This window comes from Chironomus tepperi, unplaced genomic scaffold (genome assembly GCF_022539635.2).
Source record: "Chironomus tepperi strain 1889 unplaced genomic scaffold, CSIRO-AGI_Ctep_v1 contig_309, whole genome shotgun sequence".
NCBI classification, from domain to species: domain Eukaryota; kingdom Metazoa; phylum Arthropoda; class Insecta; order Diptera; family Chironomidae; genus Chironomus; species Chironomus tepperi.
In genome coordinates this window covers 781,166-806,874 of record NW_027226431.1, presented here as the reverse complement: position 1 = coordinate 806,874, position 25,709 = coordinate 781,166, and the positions used below count along the sequence as shown (strand labels likewise).

At 31.7% G+C, this 25,709-nt stretch overlaps 1 protein-coding gene across 1 annotated transcript in view; it reads right to left on the bottom strand.

Moving 5' to 3' along the window:
• Nucleotides 1-3,616: 3,616 nt before the first annotated feature.
• LOC139092704 (EGFR adapter protein-like) overlaps nucleotides 3,617-25,709 on the bottom strand; it is a 37,411-nt gene continuing 15,318 nt past the window's right edge. Inside the window, exons 2-4 of the mRNA XM_070643221.1 lie at nucleotides 5,363-5,962; nucleotides 4,248-4,771; nucleotides 3,617-4,187 (exon numbers count right to left, since the gene is read on the bottom strand). Of these exons, the coding sequence (XP_070499322.1) occupies nucleotides 3,990-4,187; nucleotides 4,248-4,771; nucleotides 5,363-5,603 (963 nt within the window). The 5' untranslated portion in view covers nucleotides 5,604-5,962 and the 3' untranslated portion in view covers nucleotides 3,617-3,989. The remainder of the gene's footprint in view (nucleotides 4,188-4,247; nucleotides 4,772-5,362; nucleotides 5,963-25,709) is intronic.

Sequence of the window (25,709 nt, the reverse complement as noted above, 5' to 3'; positions counted from 1 at the left end):
TTGATGACATTACATGTGACATCGATGTCTATCCCCAAACCACATGAGTCATTAATTTAAAGCTGCAAACAATCGATGAAAATTAATTTCGAGTCTTTAAAAATGTAATTTTGAAAATTGATTTATCTATTTTTAAATGACCATTTTCCTTTATTTTATCGCTCTTCTCAAGTTCTTCTTAATTTTCTACCCGCTATGTGATTCATAAATCATATAAACAGCCAGACATTTTTTTTCTTGTTTTTCTTTTGGCTTCTGGACATGAGACTTGTTTGTGCAATTAATGGTGTGGTGGACAGGGATGTGAATTGTGGGTTGAGAATTGCATGTTATCGGGATAAAAAAAAATGCACTGTTTGGTCTAGACTGCATCTATTAGATTCAAAAAAATTATGTTGCGTGCTATACGAACAAAATTGTATTGAGTATTATCTGAATAAATTATGTTGCGTGTTATACGAACAAAATTGTCTTGAGTATTATGTGAATAAATTATGTTGCGTGTTTTAGAGATAAAAAGTATTGAGTATTATCTGACTAAAATACATAACGTGTTATCTGATGAAGTCTCGTATTATCTGAAGTAAATGTTTCTAATTTGCGTATTATCTAAAAAACAAAACAGTTAACATTGTGAACAAGGTTGTGATTTTATAAGCGCGTATTATAAACAGGAAATCCAATTTCATTGCCACGCGTTATCATAAAGTAAAAATTAATTTCATTATCTTTTCTAAATTTAAAACATCAAAACCATTTATAACCTCAAAATTTCTTGAAGACGCATTACAAACGCCTACAATGTATCACTGATAACATCCCATCCAATGATGAATAATTCATTATCTTGTCATGTTGTTCTGCTTATTCATCATCAATTTATCGTTTCATTCTTACATTTGTTCAAACATTTCTCAATGAATCATGTAATTCACACTCTTTATATTTATTCCGCGCATTTTTATTGCCAACTTTAATAAAAGTAGGGAAAAAATGAATAAAAAATTTACATGAAAGCAATTTAAGTTAAGAATGTAGTCATGCGATGGACGATAGACCTTCGACAGTTGATCGATATTTTTTTAATTAGACTGAAAATGGAAGTATAAGAAGAATTTTTAGTTCCATTCCATGCATAAATATTGTAATGAAAAAGCAGCAAAACATATCTCAGGAAGTGAAAAACACCAATAAAAAAGAAATCACGATTAATGTCCATTACAGCCACAAGAAAGTATTGAAGGGAAAAGTCATTAGTAATTCAGGTATTCCGTTCCTATGAGCTCCACTCTATATCGGTGCTAATGGCAAATTATCACGCATTTTTATGAATTTCCATTTAGGTATTTTTGGTAGCAAGGGAAGTAAAAAATTGAATAAATTTTATTACTTAGTCATTTAATGTTCTATGCAAAACAAGCAAACGCATTGATGGAAGTTCCGTTTTTTATGAAGAAATTGAACAAAGGTAAACACTTTGGAATGCTAGGCTATAATTTGATAATTATAGTAATTTGAAAGTTGAGAGTTGTGTTTAATGAATTTTAAGCACGCAATTTGGAAACAAATTAAAAAGTTTTGTGTGAATTTATTCGTAAGGGAATTTTTCAAAGTTGAAACCCTACAACAGCACTTTTTTCGAACTTAAAACCTCAAAACAGCAGTTAGTTTGAATTTGAAAAAATCGTTAAAAACTTAAATCGCAATTTGATTGAATTTTCAAATGAATCAAGTCAAATTTTGACCGTTTTCAGTTCCAAAAAACTTTATTAACTAGAAAAGTATGCAGAAAGTATCTCAGCTTCACAAATGTCAAAATTTGATGTTCAAAAAAATGCTGAATAATGTTTGAATTGAGTGAGTCAAATTGGGATGAATTTGAATTAAATTGATTTGCTAAATGTTTAGCTGAATTGAATAGCTGAATGAGAGTTTTAGTGTTTAATTGAATTTAATAGTTGAATTGAAAATTCAAAAACTTAATAGTCATTAATTTAGCTGAATAGCAATAAGCACTGAAAATTCAAAAAACTTAAATCATCTTAAATCTTCCAATGCGCCCTAAACAGTCACTTCTAACTACCTTAAAACTTACAATCTCCTTCTTCTATGTGGTGAGCTGTACACAGTATAAAAATAAAAATCGTCGAATGCATTGGATATAGCGAGTGGCAGATTTTCACACGATCATAAAAGGCAATGAAAGGAGAACGTTCACTCTCCTTAAATCCACGTAGCCGCAAGATAAAGAGAAGCAAAAAAAAAACTTTTCTATTCAAATTTTCATAGCTTTTTGTGTAAATTTTTCATATAAATCATTTTTCTCTCCATTCATTTCAAAAAGATGCTTTTCATTTTCTTCCTTACTTTCCATTTTTCTCGCTTCAAAATCTCCCATTTGGTTCCTTTTCATAAAATAAATTGAGTGTAATGCGAAGCCATTTATATCTCATTCTCGTTTTGCGTACCATCATCATAAATACAGCATAAAAAAAGTTTTGTGTGTCATTTCTCTTTCGTCCCATCAAAAATAAGAATATTGGATATATTTACCTCCCCATATGACTCTCGCATGAATTCCAATAAATCTTAAATAAATCATTTTGATATTATTCATTGATAGGAACAGAATTGATGATCAATAAATCACATGAAAATTGGAAAAACATGTTTACTCCATTTTTCACATTTTAATAAGAAAATGCGAAGTGAAAATTGAAAAGCATTGACGGAAAATGAAAGATTTTTCATTCATAAATTGACACTAAAAAAAACTGTGAGCACGAAAGAATAACAAGAAATATCCTCGGGGAATCTGAAATAATTTTCCTGTTCAAAATGTCGTAAACTTCATTTATTCTAAAAGGAAATATTGATATTCTGCAAATTTATATTGAAAGTTAGCGTGCTGAGTGTAAGGAGATGCTTGTTATTGTGTCTTAAATGGTAATTTGATGGATTGAATGTTTATTTTGAAGTTTGAAGAAAATTTTTACGTTAATTTTGATTTTGAATTTTGGAAAAAAACGGTTAAAATTTGAATTTTTGAACTTTACGATTTTGATTTTTTTAACTAAACCGTTAAAATTTGAATATTTGATCAAATTTTGAACTTTAAGATTTTAAATTTTGTATTTAACCGTTGAAATTTGAAATTTTGGTCAAATTTTGAACTTAGGGATTTTGAATTTTGTAATTAACCGCTTAAATTTGAATTTCTGATCAAATTTTGAACTATTTAACGGAATTTTTGAAAATTATATATAGGTCATGCAGAAATTCGAACAAATTACTAACACCATAACATTTTTCCATTGTTTCCGTGTAAAATACTAATGATTTTTGAACTTTAAAATTTAACGGTCACTTTTTCATATGACCACATATATATATATTGTTTTGAACAAATATAAATAACCGTTAATATTTTGAATTTTTCAACTTCACATTTTTGAACTTTGTGTACTGAATCATTTAAAATTTTGAAAATTTAACGGGTTTTTGGAATTTTTCCTTCTTTTCTTTATTTTAACCCTGAAAATTCAAAAATAATTCTAGAAAACATGCAAAACATTAACAAAACATCCAAATTTTATTGAATAAATAATTCCTCCAACTTTATTTTATAAGATTTTTCACTTTTTTTCTTTCATTTTTGTTTTGAAACATTTTTTTGTGTCATAATTTAACATTTTTTTTTTGCAGTGTCCAATTCACTTTGATTTTGATTTCAATTATCAACTGAAACTACAAACTATGTTCTTTGATGTTTCTTAAACAACTTTCTTTTTCGAAAATATAAAAAAGTGCGCCTAATTTTTATGCAATTTGTATAACAAGATGGGAAAGAAATAAAAGAGGAGCGAAATTTTTATCTTTTTTTATTTACAAACAATTTCAGACTGTCTTTTTTGTTAATTTCTTCTTTTTTTGTCCAAATATCCTCATTAAGGTTCAATTCACAGGGCAGTTTCATCACAAATTGATAGTTAGGAATTTACATCCAGATCCGAAAAGATACATCGCAAATCCTTAAGTCTTGCATATGTATCATAATCATCAATGTTCTTACATTTACGGTTGATATTTTGAGGCCGTGGAAGTGCTAGTGGAACTGGCAATTGCTCAGGCATGACTGAATGATGTGTAATTAAAGCACGTAATGATGAAAATTCCTTATGAAAACCCTGTTGGATATGAAAAAATCATTAGCCATGTTAAATTAGTCATCCATAATGACTACATACCTTAATTTTATATCCTTTAGTAGTTCTAATAATCAAATAATTTACAATTTTTGGTGATGTGCCAGGAACTCGAAGCGAAAGTGTAAATCCACCATTTTTATTATGTGCCCTCCGCACAATAAAATCACCAGGACTTTGTTGTGCCAAAACTTCTAACGATAATTCATGCGGTAATCCCGTATGGAACCACGATGCATCCTTAAGTTCTAAATCTTCAATATCATCAGTAATGTGGTGATTAGCATTAAGGCTATCCGTGCGTTTAAGTGTTGATAAAAGATATTTTTTTGGACTACAATTAGCACTGCTCGTTTCTCTTATTATATTCCTTTTAAAATCAAATTCTATTGTATTGCGATTATCTGTTGTGTCACATATATCTGATGCATCCAATACTATTGATGATGTTAATGACTGTCGACATGAATCGCCAAATTTATTGTCAACATCATAAATACCAGCATTGATATAATGATAAAAATAATTACGTCGTGATGGTGAGTTTGGCGATGAACGATTTGTGACTGTGCATGTGGAAATGGACAAAAGGAGAGATAAATAAGATTTATGAATTAATTTTATCGATTTTTTTGTGTTGAATTGTTGTTTATGTCGGCTGATTTAGCTGGATCTTTGATATTTCAAGAAATTGAAGGTTTGGCTTTATAGAATCTTCTTTATGTTGTTCTTTAGTTAATTTAAACTTAGTTTCACTAATTTATTCAATTTATTTACGGCTAAAATGCAATAAAATTCAAATAATTAAATTTTGAGAATTTCTGCAATTTATTCAAAACCACTCAACAGTTTTAATTTTTCTTACACTTGTAAGGTTTTGAAATTCAAAATTTAAATGACGGTTGACTTTTTATGAACGTTTAACTCAGTTTAACTGACTTTTACTCTTTAACTATTGCTTTTGTAAGATTCAAGCGCTTGCCCAGAAATTTCCATAACCAACATAGCACAGATATGGACTAGATAGCACAGTTTGGATCAATTAACAATCTTAGATCTTGATCTTTGTAAATTAAGTTACTAATCTGACTTAATTGCTTTTTCTCAGCCATAAACAACAACAGAATCAATAACCTCAATTAAAACATGTTACATACCTAACGGACGACTCTCCTGATCATTCATCCTCAATAATCCCATTGTTAAACGCTTCACAAGCGTCGGCTTATCGATTACCTTTTTACAATTCATTTCAGACGGCGAAATGTCATCATCTGAATACGATTTATTAAATGTTATATTAATGTTTCCGTCACAATCAAATTTTCCGGTCTGGTCTGTAAAATGCAAATCTTTCGGTCTCTCTGTTCCTTTCGTATTGGCTTTGCCACTTTGCATACTCTTTACGTTCTTAACGGAGATAATTGCTTCTTTTTTTATGGATCTTCCTTAAACTTGACTGTGCTGTTGCTCGTGTTATGGCAATCGGAAGTATGAATCTACTTAGATTAATTTAAATTGTCAAAATATACAGCAAGTCTTCAGATTGTTGTCTCAAAAAAAGTGCACAGAAGTAACTTTATAATAAGGACATTTGTATGCAGCAAGTCTGACTTTTAATATTTTTCAATTTGTTTATGATTCTTTTTAATTTTTGTGTTTTTATGCTGCAATTTCGTACTCAATTTTTTGTGAAAAAAAGCAGTAAAATCTTCATTTAAAACATTCTCTTTGTTGCTGCTTTTTTGTTGTAATTTCTGTGGAAAGAGAAAGGAATAAAAAAAGGAAACATTTTAATTAAAAGTTTTTATGCAAATTTTTTGCAATTCAACAACATTATCATAATGTAGAGGAAGAAAAGAAAATGAAAAATGAGTTGGAAATAACAAAAAAAAAGTTAAAGGATTTTCATTGCTAAACCGCAATACTGAGTGGCATTGTAACTTTTACACATTGTTTTTGATAATCTTGAGTTGGAAGCGGTTGGGATTTTTGGAAGATTTGGCTAATTGAGCTTAAGAATCAGGGAAGAGGGATGTAGCCAGAAATTTGAAGGAAAGGGAGGTCGTCTTAGGATTTTTTCATGAAAAACCTAACCTAAAAATTCTAACAAATTGAAGTATATTTCCAAAAAAGGATATGGGGAAGGTTGGAACTTAATCAACCCTACTAATTACGTTCTGGAATCTGATAAATAATGTATGCGATCATTTGGCCAATCGGGGTGTCAAACTACACCTTTGCTTCTTTGAATACTCCCCAGGAATCAGATGAAGCTTGTGAACGGTCATTTACCCGTACCAGAGAAAGAAAGATTCATTATCTAAGACAGTGAGTGGCTACCTTTCATATTTAACGGATAGCCCAAAACCTAAGCCTTTACCACACCAAATACGGCTCATGTCATTTCCTAAAATTCTTAGCGCCACCAAGGTTGCCAACCACTGCTCTACAATAATCCATAAATCAATACCCAAAATTGTCATCATTTCACAAAATTATCAGCCCAACAACATCCAATACCTTCAGAAAATTCTATTTATAAACCAAAATATTTGATCCTCTTTGTTATAAGCATCAACCATCCGAATGAAGGCCTATTATCCACCCACAATCAATTTCGGACACACCAAAGTAAAGAATCAGAATTGTAAATGCGATAAGTACACAAGAATATTTGACAGATTATTTATTTTTAGAATGTGACCATCACGAAACACGCAAAAAGGAAAGGCGTCATCAGGTTGGATAACTTTATTCAGTTTATTTTTGTATCAATGTGTCGTCAACATGAATTTGAGGTAAAAAAAGTTGGTTTGTTGAGGATTTTCGAGATTTTTGAGAACAAAGTGAAATTCCACTGCACTGTTCAGAGTGTGCTTACAAAATTCTCACAAAACTAAGACTTGTAAGTATGTGATTGAGTAATGAGCACATTCATTTAAGTGACTATACTCACTGTCTCTGTAGAGACTTACAGCAAGTGAGAGAATGTGTCAGATCACTGAATTCATTAGACTTACGGCTTATAGTAGGACTAGAACGTGTCGGTTTCTAGATCAACCCAAAGACATCATATCCTCGAATTGAAAACTGAAGTTTTACTTTCTGAATTATAAACAAAATTAAACTGTTACTACGGTAAGGTTCCAAAAGTTACTTTAAAAATCGGCTTCAGAACCACTACTTTGAAGGACATTAGTACCTGTAAGCCTTCAAAAGGTGGCTGTTCGCTGGGTTTCTACTATGTTAAATCAGAAAAAGTACAACTTGTCCTGAAGAACTTTAAAATTTCTTTTGCCGAGATTCGAATTCATGACTGCATGGTTGGTGTTACAATAATTCTGTAGGTCCAGAAGTACTAAACCATTCCGCCATCGAGTCAATTTGACTCACCCGACAAATATGAATATTTGTAAATATTAAGGAATGACTATAATTCACCAAAATAAATATTGCCTTCCTCCTGACCATCCCCCTCAAAAGAGACCAAATTAAATTCAGCAAAACCATAATTAAGTAAAATTTCAACACTTTTCCATTTTTTCCTCATCCACAGCACACTTTTCATGATGAGTAGAAAATGTTAATTAAAACAATTTGCTTCCTTTTCCTACTCTTTTTTTGTGACAAAGCGTATTACATCGCATAGTTATTAGCATAAGTGAATTATTCACGAAAAAGAAAAGGAAAAAAAAGAGATTTCAACATAAATGCTTTGAAAACTTTCGCTCCACTTAACTCAACTCGCAAACCGCTAAGCTTTTTGCTGAATGTTCTTCATGGATTTTAAGAATAAAAACAAAGTACGTCGAAAAATATAGTAAAAGAAATTGTCTTTCCATTCATATTCCACCCTGAGAGCTTTATTCAATGGGATAAAACTTTTCACATTGAAAATGATTCTCGTTCGCTTAAGCACAGGGAGCGAAAAAAACAGAAAGTTTGAGTCTTTATAAAAAAAAGTTTTCTTTCTTTTCTATTGCATGATATTCACTCTGTGGCATAAACATCGAAAAGTAGCATAAAGAAAAGTAAGCATAATATGAGCAGAGAAATTTGATTGCGCTTTTGTTTTTTCCACGTGTACCGCATGTAATGTGAGATATGCAGTAAAATGAACGATCTGTAGAGAATAATGTGAAACAGTTACAGAATTTTCAGAAAAATGAGATTCGACTTTATTTTGGATTCTTTGTTTGTTTATTTGCTTCTTAGTATTTATTTGGAAATTTTGCTACAAGGTTGTTCGATATAAATTACATTGAATGATGTTTTTCACATCTTTAGAGGAAATTATGTCGGTTATTTAACGGGAAATTTTAAATTCAAACAATTTATGTAGCTAAAATGCAGCTAACTTCACTTTATTCAGCTTTGTATTGAGAAAAAGCTTTAGAAGAACCTTAGTTATTTAACGATAATTTTTGAATTTTAAGGTTTCATGTCACCAAAGATGTAGCTATCTTCACATTATTCAGCTTTTTATTGAGAAAATTCATTAAAAAATCATTAGGAGAAATTTTATCGATTATTTAACGGAAATTTTTGAATTTAAAATGTTTATATGCAGCTAACTTCACTTAATTCAGCAGTATATTGAGCTAAATTATCGATTTCTCTTAAAATTATCAAGGATTCAACTCATTAAAGTCTTCTGTGACATTTCTATGAACTTATTGATGATTATTAGTACCTTAAGCTGCTCAAAATGCTGGGAATATCGTAAAATTAAAATGAAAAAAGACGGAAAAATTGAGCTGAATTGGAACATCTTGAAAGCAAATAAATCAAACTTTGCTGAATTACGCTGAATTTGGATTCAAATGAAGTCTTGAATTCAAATATTTACCGTTAATAACTGTCTTTTTTCGCTGAATATCGAATGACATTCCACATTTGACATTATTCAAAACAAAAATAAAAATTCCACATCATTTTCCAATTCTGTTAGAAAAAAACGCCATGTTAAAACCTAATACAATTTAGCACTGAATACACACAAAATATTTTACTAAATCCCTCTCACACCTCTTTTTAACCAATAAAATTTTAAGAGGAAAAAGAAGAAAAACACCACAAAGCTTTTAGCGTGATTTAGAATTATTAGGGAATGAGAAGGGATTTACAGAGTAAAAAAATTACAAAAGTCTGAATAACTAATCGAATTCAAATATTTTCCGCGATAATAATTGTCATAAGTCACTTCAGAAAATCACAAGATCCAAAATCATTGAACTAAAAACAAGATCCATAAATGAATCTGCATGAATCCTTCACCACACATATCAAACGACATTCCACATCCCCTCACCGACATTATTCAAAACAAAAATATGAAAATTCCACATCATTTATCCTCCCAATTCTGTTGGAGAGGCAAAAACGCCATGAAGAGCAAAACCACAGAGTAAAACCTAATACAATTTAGAGTGTCGATGCCTACATACACACAAAATATTTTACTAAATCCCTCTCACACCTCTTTTTTAACCAGAGACGAACACTCCCATTGTAAAATTTTAAGAGGAAAAAGAAGAAAAACACCACAAAGCTTTTAGCGTGATTTAGAATTATTAGGGAATGAGAAGGGATTTACAGAGTAAAAAAAAATGGATCTTAATTTAAGTGTTTCAATCCATTCTACTTCTCATTGTGCTTAAATGTCGAGGAAATGTTTTTATTTCTCTTAAATCTTGCAATTTTCCTTTGCATCCCCACAATTTTCTTACTTCTTCGTGGTGAGCACATATAGAACAAGAAAAAAATTTATTTATTTTTTTCTTCTCTTAAATCACAGCAAGCAAAGTTAAAAACTTTGAACATAAAACAGTATAAAAAAAACAAAAGAATAAAAAACTATTGCGAGTAGAAAAAAGGCAGTTGAAAGTATCATTTGGACTCAAAGCCATGCTTCTTCTGGAACTGTTCGTGCTTTATGTTAGTTTTGATAATAAATGGAGTGTGTTATAAATGACTTTCAAAGCTCATACATTTTTTGTTTTTGTTAAAATTTAGTTAGCTGAATAAGGATTTGATGGAAATTGCTGTTTTGTCCATTTGTCTACTGGAACCAAACTAGAACTAGCATTTGAAAAAGTATTTTAAGGTAATTTGCTGTTAAAATTTCAAATTTAACTTGAAGTTGCTGAATTCAGCTGCTGTATTTTTCAAATTTTTCTTGGCCGTTATTTTTCAAAAAAATTTGATTTCCACTTTTCAAATATTATTTCAACCGTTAATCAAGGTTAAAAACAAGATATTATGCTGGTAAAAATTCAAATTTAATTGGCTATTGCTGAATTCAGTAGCAGTTTTTTTCAAATTTTTCTGGACCGATATTTTTCAAATATTTTTTGACAGTTATTTTTTTTTGAGCACTTTCTTTCAAAAATTATTTCTGAATTCTTTGAATCATAACCTTAAAAATATGTTTATCCAAAAATGCACCTTTATCCAAAAAAATGCACTTTAATCCCACAAGCTGACACAATTTTACTTATTTTTTCACATGTTCATAGTCGACATGTGAACACAGAAACACTCCCTCTTGAAGAAAAAGAAGAGAAATAGAAGATGATGATTTCATACTTTTTTATGTATTCCTTACTTCTACTTATTTTTAGAATAGAACTGATATAATAAAAAAAAGCACAAAAAAGAGGAAGAAAATGAAATGAATAATCCCGAAAGCAAAAGTTTTTTTTTGTGTGTCTTCATATGAAGTAGAATAAGGTGAGTGAGTGAGACAAAAGAACAATAACCATTGAGGAAAAAGCTGAATGTGATTGTAGTGATTCCAAAGATTTGAAAAATCGTTTGACATTCTCTTTTTTGTCTTGGCAAATTTTTAAGCGAATTTATTTGCCATCTGAGATTGAGTTTTATATTCTCACATTTATGATCAAAGTTGGAGTTTGTCAGATGATGGAAAAGTATGAAAAATGGATCTTAAGTGCTTTATTAGAAGATTGCTAAGATTATCATCAAAAAACTTCATCAATTTCACTTTTAAAATGTCGTTAATAAGTTTTATGAATTTTTCCACGTGTTTTGTTTACAAAAAACTTTAAATTGCAATTTATGCTTTAATTGGATGATTTTGTTGATCAAATATGATGTTAATCGCTTTGCTCACATTAGTTAAGTAGTTTAAAACCATTTAAACAGCAAATTAACATTGAATCAACCCAAAATTAGCTTCCAAAATGTCCAGGTGGAAATGTAAACAAATCATTTTTAAATTTGACTTATTCCAAACAGAAGAGCAAGAATCTCTTGACAAAAGCATAAAATTCTCATTCCAAGCACGACTCTTGAAAATATTAAATCATTATGCTCCAAATTATGACTTCTAAAATCCCTCATCTCTCTTAATTTTCATCAAACTCATTCCAAAAAAGCTCCCAACGAGTCAAACTTGATATCTCTAAATGAAAAAATATGGTTAAATTTCAAAATTTATGCTCCTCAGTGTGCTGAATTGTTCATATATATATATTCTATTCATGAAACATAGAGACTAGAATAGAACAGAATAGAATGTAAAAGGTATGGATAAAAATGGAGCACATAAAAAAATTGTTAAATGTAAATCCAGCAAGAAGCAGAAGTAGGTATCATTGGTACTAAACTGAAAAAAGGAGAGAATGAAAATGAAACGACTGAACTTGATAGTAATAAATTAAATAGTTATGAGTGGATGGTGTTTGTGTGTAGATCCTGCTAAACTTGCAATCTCTCTCTCATTCGGTTCCTTTTGTGTGTGCTACTCGTCTCTGGTCCTCTGAACGAAGAGAGATGAGGGAAAAAAAGTTGTGTTTATGTTTTTTTACATATGAAACCTGCCCTTTTGTTATTGAGGCATACTGCTTACATCTCTATAACCTGGGCTTTATCTTTCCATTATGCAAATTGCCATCACACACATGTGATGATTCTCCATGAGGTGAATGTTATAGCACATTTTTGAGTTTTGCACGTTTCGTATTCTATAAAATTTAAAAAAAGAAGAAGTTTTTCCTCATTTGCTCACTCTCTGATGCTGTTTTATAGTGTGTTGTCCCTAAGGGATATGTTGGTTGGGACAAAAGTTGTCAGTTTGTCCACCAGAATTTAAATTGAGTTCGCTGCAGTTCACTAAGAACTAATAGAAACTTGTGTAAAATGTTATACTTCACAAGTGCTAGCAGAAATAACCTCTTTTCATACAAAACCATACAAATTATCAAGAAATTTGTACTGTTTTTGTCTATGAAAGTTGCCTAATTTGGGAATAATTTCAAAATAGCTTCTTGATTTATTCAAATTCATTTTTACCGTTATTTTTCAAATATTTTTTGACCGTTATTTTTCAAATATTTTTTGACCGTTATTTTTAAAATATTTTTTGACCGTTATTTTTTCAAAACTATTACTTTCGACATTAATTTTTGAAAACATTTTCAAATTTCATGCGACTGCTTCTCTTTCAAATATATTTTGACCGTTAATTTTCATACAAATATTTGAAAATTTTTTCAATTTTCCCAAAAATGCGCTGTAGACATATGAACATTTCCTACTTGTTTCTCCATTCCAGGATTTTTTTTTCCATAGATAAGTATATGAGCATAATATGTGCATTTTGTTTTCATTCACCTCCTCATATATTCCATACCCTCTTTTTCTCTCTCTCTCTTTCTTTCTCTTAATTTTAATTCTCTTGTACGAGTTTAACGTGTATATATCTTAATATACAAATGGCAAACTGCATATTAAAAAGAGAAATGTGATGTGGTTTTATGATCCTTCACACTATTGTTAGTTTGTGACAATGCTATGAAATACTACTTCCTTAGCTAAATTTTTCATTTTTCATATACTTCCAACTATAGTCATGATGACATGTAGGAATGAATTAAGCAGTGGAAAATTTATGACTTTTTTGAAAATTTTTATTATTCTTGACTAGAAGTAGGTAGTGCTTTAAAATTTTACAACGAGAATGAGTGAGACTTGAAACTTGAAGTTGAGGAAATTCATTCGGAAAAGTGCTGTTCAATGTGCATCCTGAAGGATTCGGATTGTAGTAATTGTTATGTTTCAAGATAGATTGGGCTAGGTATGGTAACTTATTGGAATAATCGCTAGAGTTCTCAATATCCTGAACTGGCAGAAGTTATCGAAAGATAGAGCTGTCTACAGACGTTCTCTAAACGCGGCAATGAGCCTCCTTGCGCCCCAGCCAAGGAAGTACGTAAGTATGGGAATAATCATGAGTGTTGTAATAGCTACGTGCTGTAAAGTCAAGTAATATTATACTTCATGTAGTCAAATTAACCAGTAAGAAATAGAGACAGGATATCAGACAAGTGAACGGATCAGTAATTCTTCTGAGATCCTAGGTTTGATTCTTAAAAAAGATTGACATCGAATTACAGCATCTTCTGGATTTTCTTGTGAAACTCAAGTATTAAGACGTCTATAGGACCTATAATTAAGTCTTATTAACACGATTGATTCACAATTATGAGGACATTAACATGACTCAGGGTTCTATGCAACCCTAAAGTGGGGATTCACTCGGAAATGTACTTAGCCACAATTTGTGTGTTGCAAATCACACTGGGATCGAACTCTGGTTGTTAGGCTCGGTCTGTTGACATTATAACCCATGGGTGAATCTGGAGTTATATTGGGGATAAGGATAAGATTCTAAAGTAACTCTGTCAAGACCTCCCCCTAACCAGTTCTTGTGACTTTATCTCTGCTATGACAACTATTCCATATTCTCTTTCTTCCTCTTCTACCTTTGGAGATAAACCTCAAAATTCAATAAACATCCATCCACTGCATATCAAACAAGCATTCGATTTCCAACAATTACAATCGAACACAAACTCCTTCCACCATCGAATCGAGGAACAATAATAAAAGTTTGCCTAGCACTTTTCCAAACACATAGGTACATATCCCACAATACACTAACCATCTAACGATGTCATTTATGAAAATAACTATGCAATCACACTTGGTTACTATTATGGTTTATGCAAAAAACATTCACAATTACGTGCTGTATATGCTGATGATGATGATGTTCATTTAATTTTCATAGCAATTTCATTTTAATTGCAATTGCAAAACTCTCAATTATCTGCTTTTTTTTTCTTCTTTCTTCTAGCTAGTTTCATCTCAATATGTGTGTAGCTAGTGCTGTACATAAATGTTTAGAAATGAAAATGTTTGGAAATAAAACTTGAAATATTTTCCCATGTAAATGTAATCATTATAAACTTTTGCTTGTACATTACTACTTGGGCATGAAGTGGAGATAATTAATCTATATCAAGATGGGGTAAATCAAATTGGGATTTGAACATTCTTGATGTTGAGATATTCAAATTATGAAGTTTAAAATACTTTTTGGAAGCATCAGCAGAAATGAGAAAATATCCTTTTGGGATATTTGATGGGAAAAAATTTATTGCAAAGTTTTTGAATAATTTTGAGGATATAATCAGGAGTATGGGGTGAGAATAGTATATTTTATGGAATTCGAGATACTCCTGACTGACAGAAGCTGGATACTAATCAGTTTATTTAAGGGCATTGGATCAAAAGTATTCTGGCAGATCACACACCAAATCAGAGTTGTCAACTGTTTAATTTTCGCGTCAAATCTTGGTGGGAAGCATCGACCAAAACCATTTACCGTATAAGGTTCATGGTATTGCCAAAAAATGTTGGCTCACCACTACACCACGATATACAGTTTGACAACCTGTGCACTAAATCATCACTCTCGAGAAGCACCCTGCGACAAATATCATATATTGCTGTCAATTTTGACAATGAACTGACAACATGTTTCTGTAATCCGATAAATGCCTCTAAGGTACCTAAAAGTGTTCTCTTTGCCTGTTAGGGAATGCCACTTCTTCGTCATTTATATGTTTATTTGCCAACACGATAGTCCATTGATCCATTTGTCACTTAAGGTAATCCAATCAGTAATGCAAATTTAAGACCACAGTATTAATGCATCACGGATATAAGCAGAGCTCGAAGTCAACTCAAATTTCATATAGAGTCCTGTCAACTTGAGTCGACTTTTTCATACAAAATCTGAGTCGACTTCGAAGTCTGGATATATATCAAACTCGTAGAACTGACCAAAAGGCGAATTTATCAGTTCCACATTCTTGAAATTAGTTCAATTAATATTGTTCTGTATCAGAACTCAAAACTATAGCCAGCTCGAATTAAACCTCTGTCCATGAGTGTATACCAAAAAGTTTTGACGCATAAGTCACGTGCCATATCGCAGCTATTCTCTTTAGCATCAACGAATTCATCCTCACACACAGCAAAGCTTCCAAACAACAAGAATAATGCTAAACAACTGCATCTATCGATAACCGTCTGCATATAAAATCATAAAATATTCAATATCTGATCATCCGTTCATTAATTCTCATAAACTATTCAATTTCGCTGCATATTAATTCCTATTTGAATATTCACTGCCAATTTCACAACAACCAAAAAAATGTTAAAGCTTAAAAAAATATTTCTGCATCATCGTCTCGTTATTTTTCAAAGGATTCATAAAGTAAATGAAACTCTTTTCACAAAATTGACTTCTCTCACTGACTGAAAATCCTCCCTTTTCGTTCTATGAACGGTTAAATTTTCCATGCGCATGCAATTCATTTCAATAAGAGCTTTGAATGCCTGATATTATATACTGAATGTGCTTCATATGTGCAACCATTGTACGAATGAAGCAATTTGTTTTAAAAGTCATCCACTCGAAGTTAATGCAATTTGTTATAAAAAAATAAAAGGCAAAACAATTAATTCTTTTCTATTCTATTCTTCCTAGTCTCACACTAGGTTATATGTTGATTATATTGTTTATGCTCTTTTGGCTTTATCTCTGTTTGTCAGGGTTGGTAAAGGGATTGTTGCGATTTGGGATTTGTGGCAAATTTGATACTAATTCTGACTGACTCAAATGTCGCTGGCTACGCTCAAATAGCACAAATCGGTTAATCGATCGAAAATCCCGACTTGAAGCTAATATTACTTTGATTTGGATGTGATTGAAGGACGACGGCATATAATCACCAAAACTGCAACATGCCATATCCATTGTCCATTTTTGATGGACGCAAATGGACACAATATGAACTTACTTCTGACAAAGTTTTAAAGCAATCGCACACTTCATGCCGTAGTCATGCCGTGGTCAGGCCGTGGTCACAAATCAATCACACTGATTTGGTGCAGAATTAGATTTAAAATCCGTCATCATGCCAGAATCACATCGATCCGGTGTCTTAGGCTTTGGGTCGGCTGAACGACTTGTTCGAAGGCATGTGCTATTTGGGAAAAACGCCCCATTTTTGACCTATAAATTACTTATCTGGGGATTAAGGTTTGAGTTTTAGAGACAGTCGTCTAGTTACATATGCCCTAGAATAAGCCAGAATCTGATCTTATCCTTGAATCTACATAAGTATGACTCTACTTTTGCCTGTTCGGAAATTTACTATTTCTAGGATTCTAAGACCGATTGGGACTCGAACCCACATCTTACGATCATTTTTCACATACTCCTATCACTGAGCTGTCGTGGGTTGTTTGAAAGCATGGCACAAACCTCAATTAAGTTATCTTTTTCTATTCAGTGCTCATTACACAGCTCTTAAAATTATATTGAACCACATCTCAAATCCAACACCAACACTCAAATTCAGACGTTCACCTGATCACATCCATCAACCCTGCTCCATTCTCCCTTTGATTCATTATCCTTCAAAACCTTGCTCGCATTATCCTTGAAGCATTATAAGCAAATAATAAAACCAAAGTGCTGAAATGTGAATGGAAAGGAAATTATATTTTTTTTTCTCCTTCTTTTCACTCATAAGCGTAGCAACATTGGTTGGATGTACAGGAAAAACTATTAGGTGAGAGTATATAAAGGGAAATAATTACTGAATAAACAAACATATTAAATCTTAGTCAAGTAAATGATTCTGATTGAAAGCTATAAATTCCAATAATGACTTGAGGAAAAAAAAATATTAATCAATCTCTTAGTTCCAATGACTGTGATTGTGAGTATATTCATTATGTTTTATGGATTTATTTAATATGTTAAGGCACAGATGAAACAACAAAAAAATTTTCTGCACATTCATTGCAGTGACTTTTAGATTTTTTGGATGTATGCTAGCTTCAGATATGAATTAAGTGTAGGATGGAAGTAGGTTAAAAAAAATTGAAATGGAAGCCGCTGCTGTTGGCTCAGACAGATGATAGATAACTTTCGGCTACAGCATTTTTGACATGAGATGAATATTAAAAGTAATATTTTTTAAGAAGTATGAAGTTGATGCTTTAATGAGGTTTGGGATGTGGCACTGCAGGCTCTTATCAATCTTAATTTTTTATAGAATTGATTAAGATTCATGACAAGACTTAGATAGCTTTACACTTGGGAGTTTTTGGATGTTGGTCTAAAGGAGAATTGAATTGAAAGAATCTACTGAGCAGCACAACAGTGGCGTGTTGCAGGAACATTAAGTTGCATTGTCATGATCATGACATGGGAGTCATATGTATGGCTACCATTGGCATGATGTGGCGCTCTAGCTTGCTCCAGTATTCATTAATTCAGATAGATCAACATCTAAGATTGATAACAGCTTTAAATTCCTCTACAGATCCAATACAGCATTGGTGTAGAGCTTCAATGTATGAATTCTGGTATATTAAATTTTAAATTGAAGCTTTAAGCTTCTTTTAAAGGCTACAGACAGAAATGTCATGTGGCTGCAAAGTTTAGAACTTTTACATGACATTTCATACTTTTGAATGATCATCATCTCTATTAGAGCATATGAGCACCTTAAAGTTCAAAAATTTCAGACAGCAGTTACTCTACATATGTAAGTACATTGTATGTTCATACATAATATATTCTGTCAATGCCAACATTCTCAGTAGAATAATGACACCGTCAATGACATAAGAATTTTTGCAGACACAGCATGTTACTACTGACATTTGCTACTAACAGGACAAGTCTCGCAGAATTCTATTACAAGCAACAGATGTCATTGACTGTCGTATAGACTCATTGATGCTGTAAGTCATCAAAAGCAGTGATGTTTGGACTAAACTGTTTGGAATCGTCTAGATTTCAGCCAATTTGTCTATTAAGGAGCCATAATCCTCAGTAGATCATAATTTACATCCAGTCCGGCATTTTCGTTGGGTCGCTTAGAATTTAGTTAAAATCTGGCGGCCCTACTCCTCTACACTTGCAAGGCCAACGCACCCTGTATTAACTAGAGTCCCGTCTGACATCGTCCTACTGTATGACTTGTATTGATGGTCTCCATTATGAGGTTGGTACTTTGTGTGGTTCGAAATTCAGTAAGTGACTGCATATGCCTCGCAACCACATACCTTATGGACACCCAGACCATCATTTAACCCTCCATAAATAGTCCATTCTGCATTCAGAATGAACTCCTTTTTAATAAAATTTCCATTAAACATTTAAGACTGCATAATTGTACTTAACCCATTAAATTTTATTTCCATTAAATATCCAATCAGCAACAATATACCAGAAAAATGTAAAAATTGAAATAAAATTCAGCAACAATATAAAAAAGAACTTCAATCATCACAACTGAATGAATGAAGAAAAAGCTTGAATAATAAACAAAACAAGCTTCATATTGTTCCTGTTTCATTTTATTTGAGAAAATCTTATTCATGCTTATTGTTCCTGCTTCAGTTTTCTGTGAATAGTGAAGTGCATGAAATATATTGCAAAATACAGCAACATTTTCACTATTTTTTTAAACACTTTTATAGACTAACAGAATCTTTCATTGTTGCCTATTGATGTTTAACAAGCTCATTGTTTATGTACATTGCAACTTGCTTTATTTTATGTATTTTTTAAGGATAAAAAATCTTTATTTTGAGTTGAGTATATTTGTGAAGATTATTTAATAGGATATGAAAGGTGGTTGGAGTTGGTTTGAGGATGAGTCTGTGAAGTTGTAGCAAGGAATCTGTTGAGACTGCATGTAGGTATTGAGTTATATATTCATGAATCTGTCAGTGCAAGATTGAAGACTCTATTTCTAAAAAGGCACAGAATTGAATTTGAAAATCTGTGATTCGCAGTTTTGTGAAGTTGCGAGTTCGATTCCTGTTAAGTAGATATTTATAGGGAAAGCTAAAAGTGACTCTTTTCCTTTGCCTGTCACTGGGTATAAAGTGACTGCTATTGCCAAGTACAGAGTAACCCGAACAGCCCAATGTGTTCACTAGGGCATCACTTCATGGGAGAGGCCGGGAAGGAGTTTTAAAGTAACGAAAGAACTCCAAAGTGCAGTGTACCGAATTGTGCCGCTTGGGTACTAGATTGTCTTGTAGTTAATTTGATCCCGAGAAATACAATGCAGTCTCAGGGTAATGTTATATCGCCGTATTGACACTGCAAGACGTAAGACTATTCTGACGGTACAAAATAGCTGATTTTGGAGTATTTTTGTGGCAGACAAATTGTAATCGAATAGAGATCATGAAGCATATTATTTCACTTTGCTGCTTCCAGCTTCTTCTTTGATTTGAGTACAAAGAATTTACTCAGAATTTGGAATAATCCTTGATAATTTATTTGAGAATTTAAACGAATTTAATGAATAATGAAATAATGCTTAAAGCATTGAAGATTAAAGCATTTTACAGAACATTTTAAATCCATCGTAACAGAAATCAACAAAAGAAAGGCACAAATAACCCTCTAGAGACTTAATTAAAATTTTACATTAAATTGAAAACCACCAATTACAATGATAATTCTGAATTAATACTTAAAACCTCTTTTTTCATGACTGAACTTTCATTACAACCGCAATAACAATCCCAGTTTGTAAAGTATTTTATACCTCAATTGCTCTCATTTCTCCTCAACTTCTGTCCTTATATTCTCTTGAAAAAAAAATATATATGGGCAATTCCACAAAGTGCTTTCATTTTTAAAATTAAACAGCAATTCTTCTTCAACTTGTTCGGTTTGAATTTTTCTCAGCCGTTAATTCTTAACCAAAATTTTCTACTATAAATTATTTTCTTTAAAACATTTTAACCAGCATCTGTGTACGTTTAATAGTGACTACAAGAAGTAAATTATGATTTTAAGGATTTAAAGCAAGAAAACATTTTGACTCGTTACGATTTATAGAAAAAATTGTAGAAAAACCTTCCCGTGGAGTTGCCCATATTTATAATATTTTTAACGTAATGTCAACACTCATGTTCATGATATTAAATGTATATAAATTGATGAAAAATAAATAGCTCCGTAAAAAATTATCGACAATCATGGCCGAAAGGGATGGGTAAGGAACAGAGAGAGAAACAGAATTTAATCAATGAAATTGATATCGATTTTGTCCAGTTTTTCCCCATTTTCTTTACTTTTATATTTTCGTAAATATTAACATCCTGACGGCTATTTGTAGGCCATCTATACAGTCACAGTAACAGTCAAGATTAGTGTAATTAGATTTGTATTTTCCAATTTGTGATAAAAATAAGAGCGAAAAAGAGGAAAAGAAATGAAAATTGGCTTTCTACGGTGATGAAAATCTCATTTCCGGAATGTGGCTTTTATCAAGTTTGAAAAAGAAGCTTTCATTCGGTGCTTAATCTTAAGCTTGTTATCGGAATAAAGAAATGTATACAGAATTTTTCTCTTTTTTTCTTCGGAAAAATATAAGCACGTTTTTGTGTATTTGGATTAATTAGAGGTTCCATTGGTGTGGAATGGAGAATTAGCTCTGTTGTGGGATTTCGGAGAAGTGATGCTGATATAATTCCCATTGAAATGATGGAGATTTGTAGGTAAACAAAGGAAATAAGAGAAAAATTTGAGAAAAATCGGGAAATTTATTTCTTGTTAAAATTTCAAATCAGGGTACGGACATTTCAGTGTCGAAAAAAGTCGACATTTTTGAAATCAGTCGACTTTGTGTCGAATTTGGAATTTTTTGCATAATTTCGTCTTATTTTAACAGTATTAATCATCTATTTAAGCTAAAGATTCATCTATGAATAAGAAATGTTCAATTAAACTTTGTTATTTAATGAAAATTCACTAAAATTAGTAAAAATTTGGCGGTTATTTTGAAATTCAAACGAAAAATAACGGGTAATTTCGACATGTCCGTAGCATGTTTCAAATAATGTTTGACCGTTAAAAATTGATGAAATGAAAAATTGAATTTTTTAAAGATTTTAATCGAAAATGTCTATGATTATGGCAAAAATGAGGAACAATAAGGCATAATTCATAACAGTAATTCATTTTGAATCTTCTCCAACCCTCTTCGAGCGACACAAATGAAGATGCTCCGTTACTGAGCTTTTAGGGCTCTTTTCTCCATGTGGAGACCAAATGGCGTCCATATGGCTGTCAAACGGAGGCGGCTTCTATTTGGCATTAGTAAAAGAGATTTATCGGACCCGGAAAAGCCCCGGACAGCCTTCTCCACTTGTGTCTTCCGGAAACTTCTAAACATTACTGTCTAATATCCATAGAAAGTCTTTCATCTGAGAAAATCTTTTGTCTATCCATTTTTCACCTTAGAATTGTTTTGTTAACACATTGTAACAAAAATTACCAGACTGAGTAATCCCCTATACAAGCAACATGCTGCTCATCGAGACATAGATGGCAAAATATCAAGAAAAAAAAAATAAAATATTTATTTCAGCATGCATGTATAGAACATATAGCAACAAAAAAAAAAAATATCATGAATGAAATCAGATTATACGTTCATGGATATATCACAGCAGTAAGTCTTGTTTCTTCTCAGTGTGTACTCAACATACATATATTGAGTATGCACGCAGTACTATATTCATGCTGAAGCTATAATGACTATAATAATATTTAAAAAGAAAACAACCAAAAAAAATTTTCCAACTTGAGTCTTAGCGAGGAAAAAATTATCTGTTGAGCTTTTTTTAAATGGCATGAAGTATCCAAAAAAAAAAGCAGGAAGAACAAGAAGAAAATGAAAAACTTTTTCCTTTTATTTTACTTTTTTTTAACGCCTCAAAGCATGCGACAATCTCGTGAAGACAGTAAGAGGGAAAAAAGGTATTAAATTCCAAATAATTTCTATGTGAATAATAAAAGCACTCGCGTTTCTGTGTCTCATGTAAAAAGAAATGAAAATGAATGAAGTAAAAAATTTTTTTGTGTTTATTTCCTCCAAAATAAAAAGAAAAATTGTATAACTTTGGGAATCAGGGGGATGTTAGCTTGATGTGAAGTGTTTTTGAGGGATTTGGGAAGCTGAAGTCTGACTCAAAAGTTAAGCAAATTGTAAATGTATTCTTTCACGTGGTATTCACCGCTAAATGCACAGCTGGCGGTCGAAACATTGAAAATTGCAGCAAAACATTGCACAATGAAGAAAAAACATTGCACAGTGCAGCAAAACATTGCATAGTGCAACAAAACAATGCAAAATGCAACAAAACATTGTAAATTGCATCAAAATTTGATCAAAACATTACAAAATGCATCAAGAGATTGAAAAATGCAGCAAAGCATTGCTAAACGTAGCAAAACATTACAAAAAACAATTTAACGTTGTAGAATGCATCAAAACATTGCACAATAAATCAAAACATAGCACAATGCATCATAACATTGCAAAATGAAACAAAACATTCCAAAATGAAGTAAAACATTGCAAAATTCAGCAAAACATTGCAAATTGGGTCAAATTTGACAAAATTGAGCTTCACACAAAGCAATTTTCCCCCTTTTTTTGGAAGTCTCTTTTTCATTTTGTTTAAGAAGCGGGAAACGAATGAAGGAATTTCTCATCACAATGTGAAAATAGGAAAAGTTTTTATTTTTTTATCACCGATGCCAATGAAATTTTTTTCCTTACTCTAATTTTGTTTGTTTTATTTCATTTTATTCATGTTATGGTTGATTCTGTTAGGAATGGAAACAATACTGTCACACTCTCATTCATGATTGTTGTTTCTTCTTTTTTCTTAATTAGACATAAAATTCTGAGGAACATAAGGAAAATGTTGGAAATTACATGTTCAATGATATTTGGTGAATTCAGGGTTGAGGGAAGGGGAATTTGATAGGATGTGGCAGGATGTGACTGGTTTTTGACAAGATGTTGTAGATGTAATTGTGGTATTGATGAGTTTAGAGACATTTATGATGATTTGACTGATTTTTAGAGTGAAAGTTCATTTTAATAAACATTGGTGGCTTAAGATGCTTGTCCTTACTAGTTTCTGCAAGGAGCTATTCCTCAGAAAGCAGTCAATAACTCAACTCAGTCAATAAAACTCATTTTGATTCATTATACCTGCAAAATTTTCATTCAATTCATTCAAACCATGAAAAATGAGCTTCAATTCATTTTCTCAAGAACTCCTTCCTATTCCTCCCACAAAACTCAACCCTGTGTATTGATCAGCAGACTACAAAATGAAAAGCAAAAACTGTCTATCAATGAAATTCATCCTGGATACGTGTTTTTGTTAGGCATAATTTATAATACACACTTTTTTTTCTGCTGAGTGCTTCAATGTGCACAAAGCAGAGCTAAATTTGAGCACATCCAGACCATAAAAAAGAAAAGCTCAAAAGAATTATTTGCTTCTGCACAAAATGAATTTTCGTTCCTTTATTTTTGTGCCGATGCCAGTGAAAATTTTTGTTGAGAAAGGTAATACGTAAGACATAGAACAGAATGTAAAGGAAGATTGAGATTACAAGTAAGAAATGAGGATATCTGGTGAAAAGAAGTGAGTTAAGCAAATTTTTTTTTATTACCACTCATTATGAATCCGTGAGAAGCTTTTAATTTTCATAAAATGAATCAAACCTTAGCGTTTGGCTTTTTTTTTCTTTGCTACAACAAGGCACGGCAAGCAAAGTTTAAGGGAGGGAAAGGAAGAAGGATACATTTTAACAATTCAAAGCGGCAACGAGAGTTTTGTGTTGAAAAACAATTTTCACGAAGCAATAAAACTTAATGAGAATTCCATTTAATTGAACCTTCGGGTGCCATTAAAATACAATTCGACAAAAAATAAAACATTCTATCCAGTGTTGATGAAATGGATGTAGAAAAATTGGTTAAGTCTGGTTTAGACTGGTTAAGACTAACTCGAAACATATAAATATATAGAATCTAAGCATCCAGTTTCAAGAGAGGCCATGGATCACAATTGATCTATAAGGCTATCGAAGTGAGTAGCTTAGTATCGATTTCTTGGTCATACATTAGAGAATTCACTTGCCATACTAGCGTATATGACTGGATAATACCCTTTGGTATTGGTGGATAACCTGTATACATGCACGGGTACACTAACAGCACACTAGTGTGTCTCCAAAAATATTTGAAAATGTCTTGAACCGTATGAAGTGTACGGTTTTGGTCGAGGCTTATCACCAAGGTATGTCACAAAATGTTAAAAGTTGCCCACCACTACCCTAAATTAGTCGCTATGATATCAAGTTTCATATACGTAGTGAATTTGTCAATGTGAGATTGAGGTCTCTGTGGCCAAGTGGTTAGGAAGCAAACTAGAATTCTGTAATGTTCTTCATTGTGGGAATTGTTCTTCGTTGTAGGTTCGATTCCTATCTCATACTGCTTTCTTAAGCATTACACGGAAGGTTGTCGATATAACAAGAATAAGTAGAATTTCAACGACATTTCAGACGATCACGGACAATAAAACATAGATAAGAAGACCCAGAGAACATGAGTTGATAGCTTACATGTCCAGCCAGATCCACCAGTTAGAACAATTTAATATTTGTACCCAAGTGTATAGATAGCAAAATTTTGAAGAATTGATCTAAACTCCCTCACCTGACTACACATTTGGAATATGTCTTTACATCCGATTATATACTAGACTTGCCATATTAAAGTCACAGAAAGGTCAATACCCAAATTTAATCTAATTCACCCAATATCAAGTTAAACAACACTGACTCTCAATCGTTTGAATCGCTTGAAACTTATATTGTGTCACGGCGGCTTCAGCTGTATTTTGATCCCCCAATAAAAACTGCAATTTCAGGATTAATGTTGACTTCAAATTTATTGATTACAGTTAAAGGGATAAAATTTCCTATGGAAAATATAAAATATGAAATTTTGGTCTTAAATATTAAACAAATTGTCACTTACAAACAGTTTAGCCGTCAAGAACTATTGTGACATAAATTAATCTCTACGATTACAATTGATCAGCAAAACTATAATTAATATACATAAAATAAATATTAAAATGACAATCTAATCTTACAAAATTATACCTGATATGTAAATCCTTAATAATTCACTGGATGTTGCTTTACAATAACTTTCGAATAAACAGATCACTATAATAATATTAACAAATCAAATTACA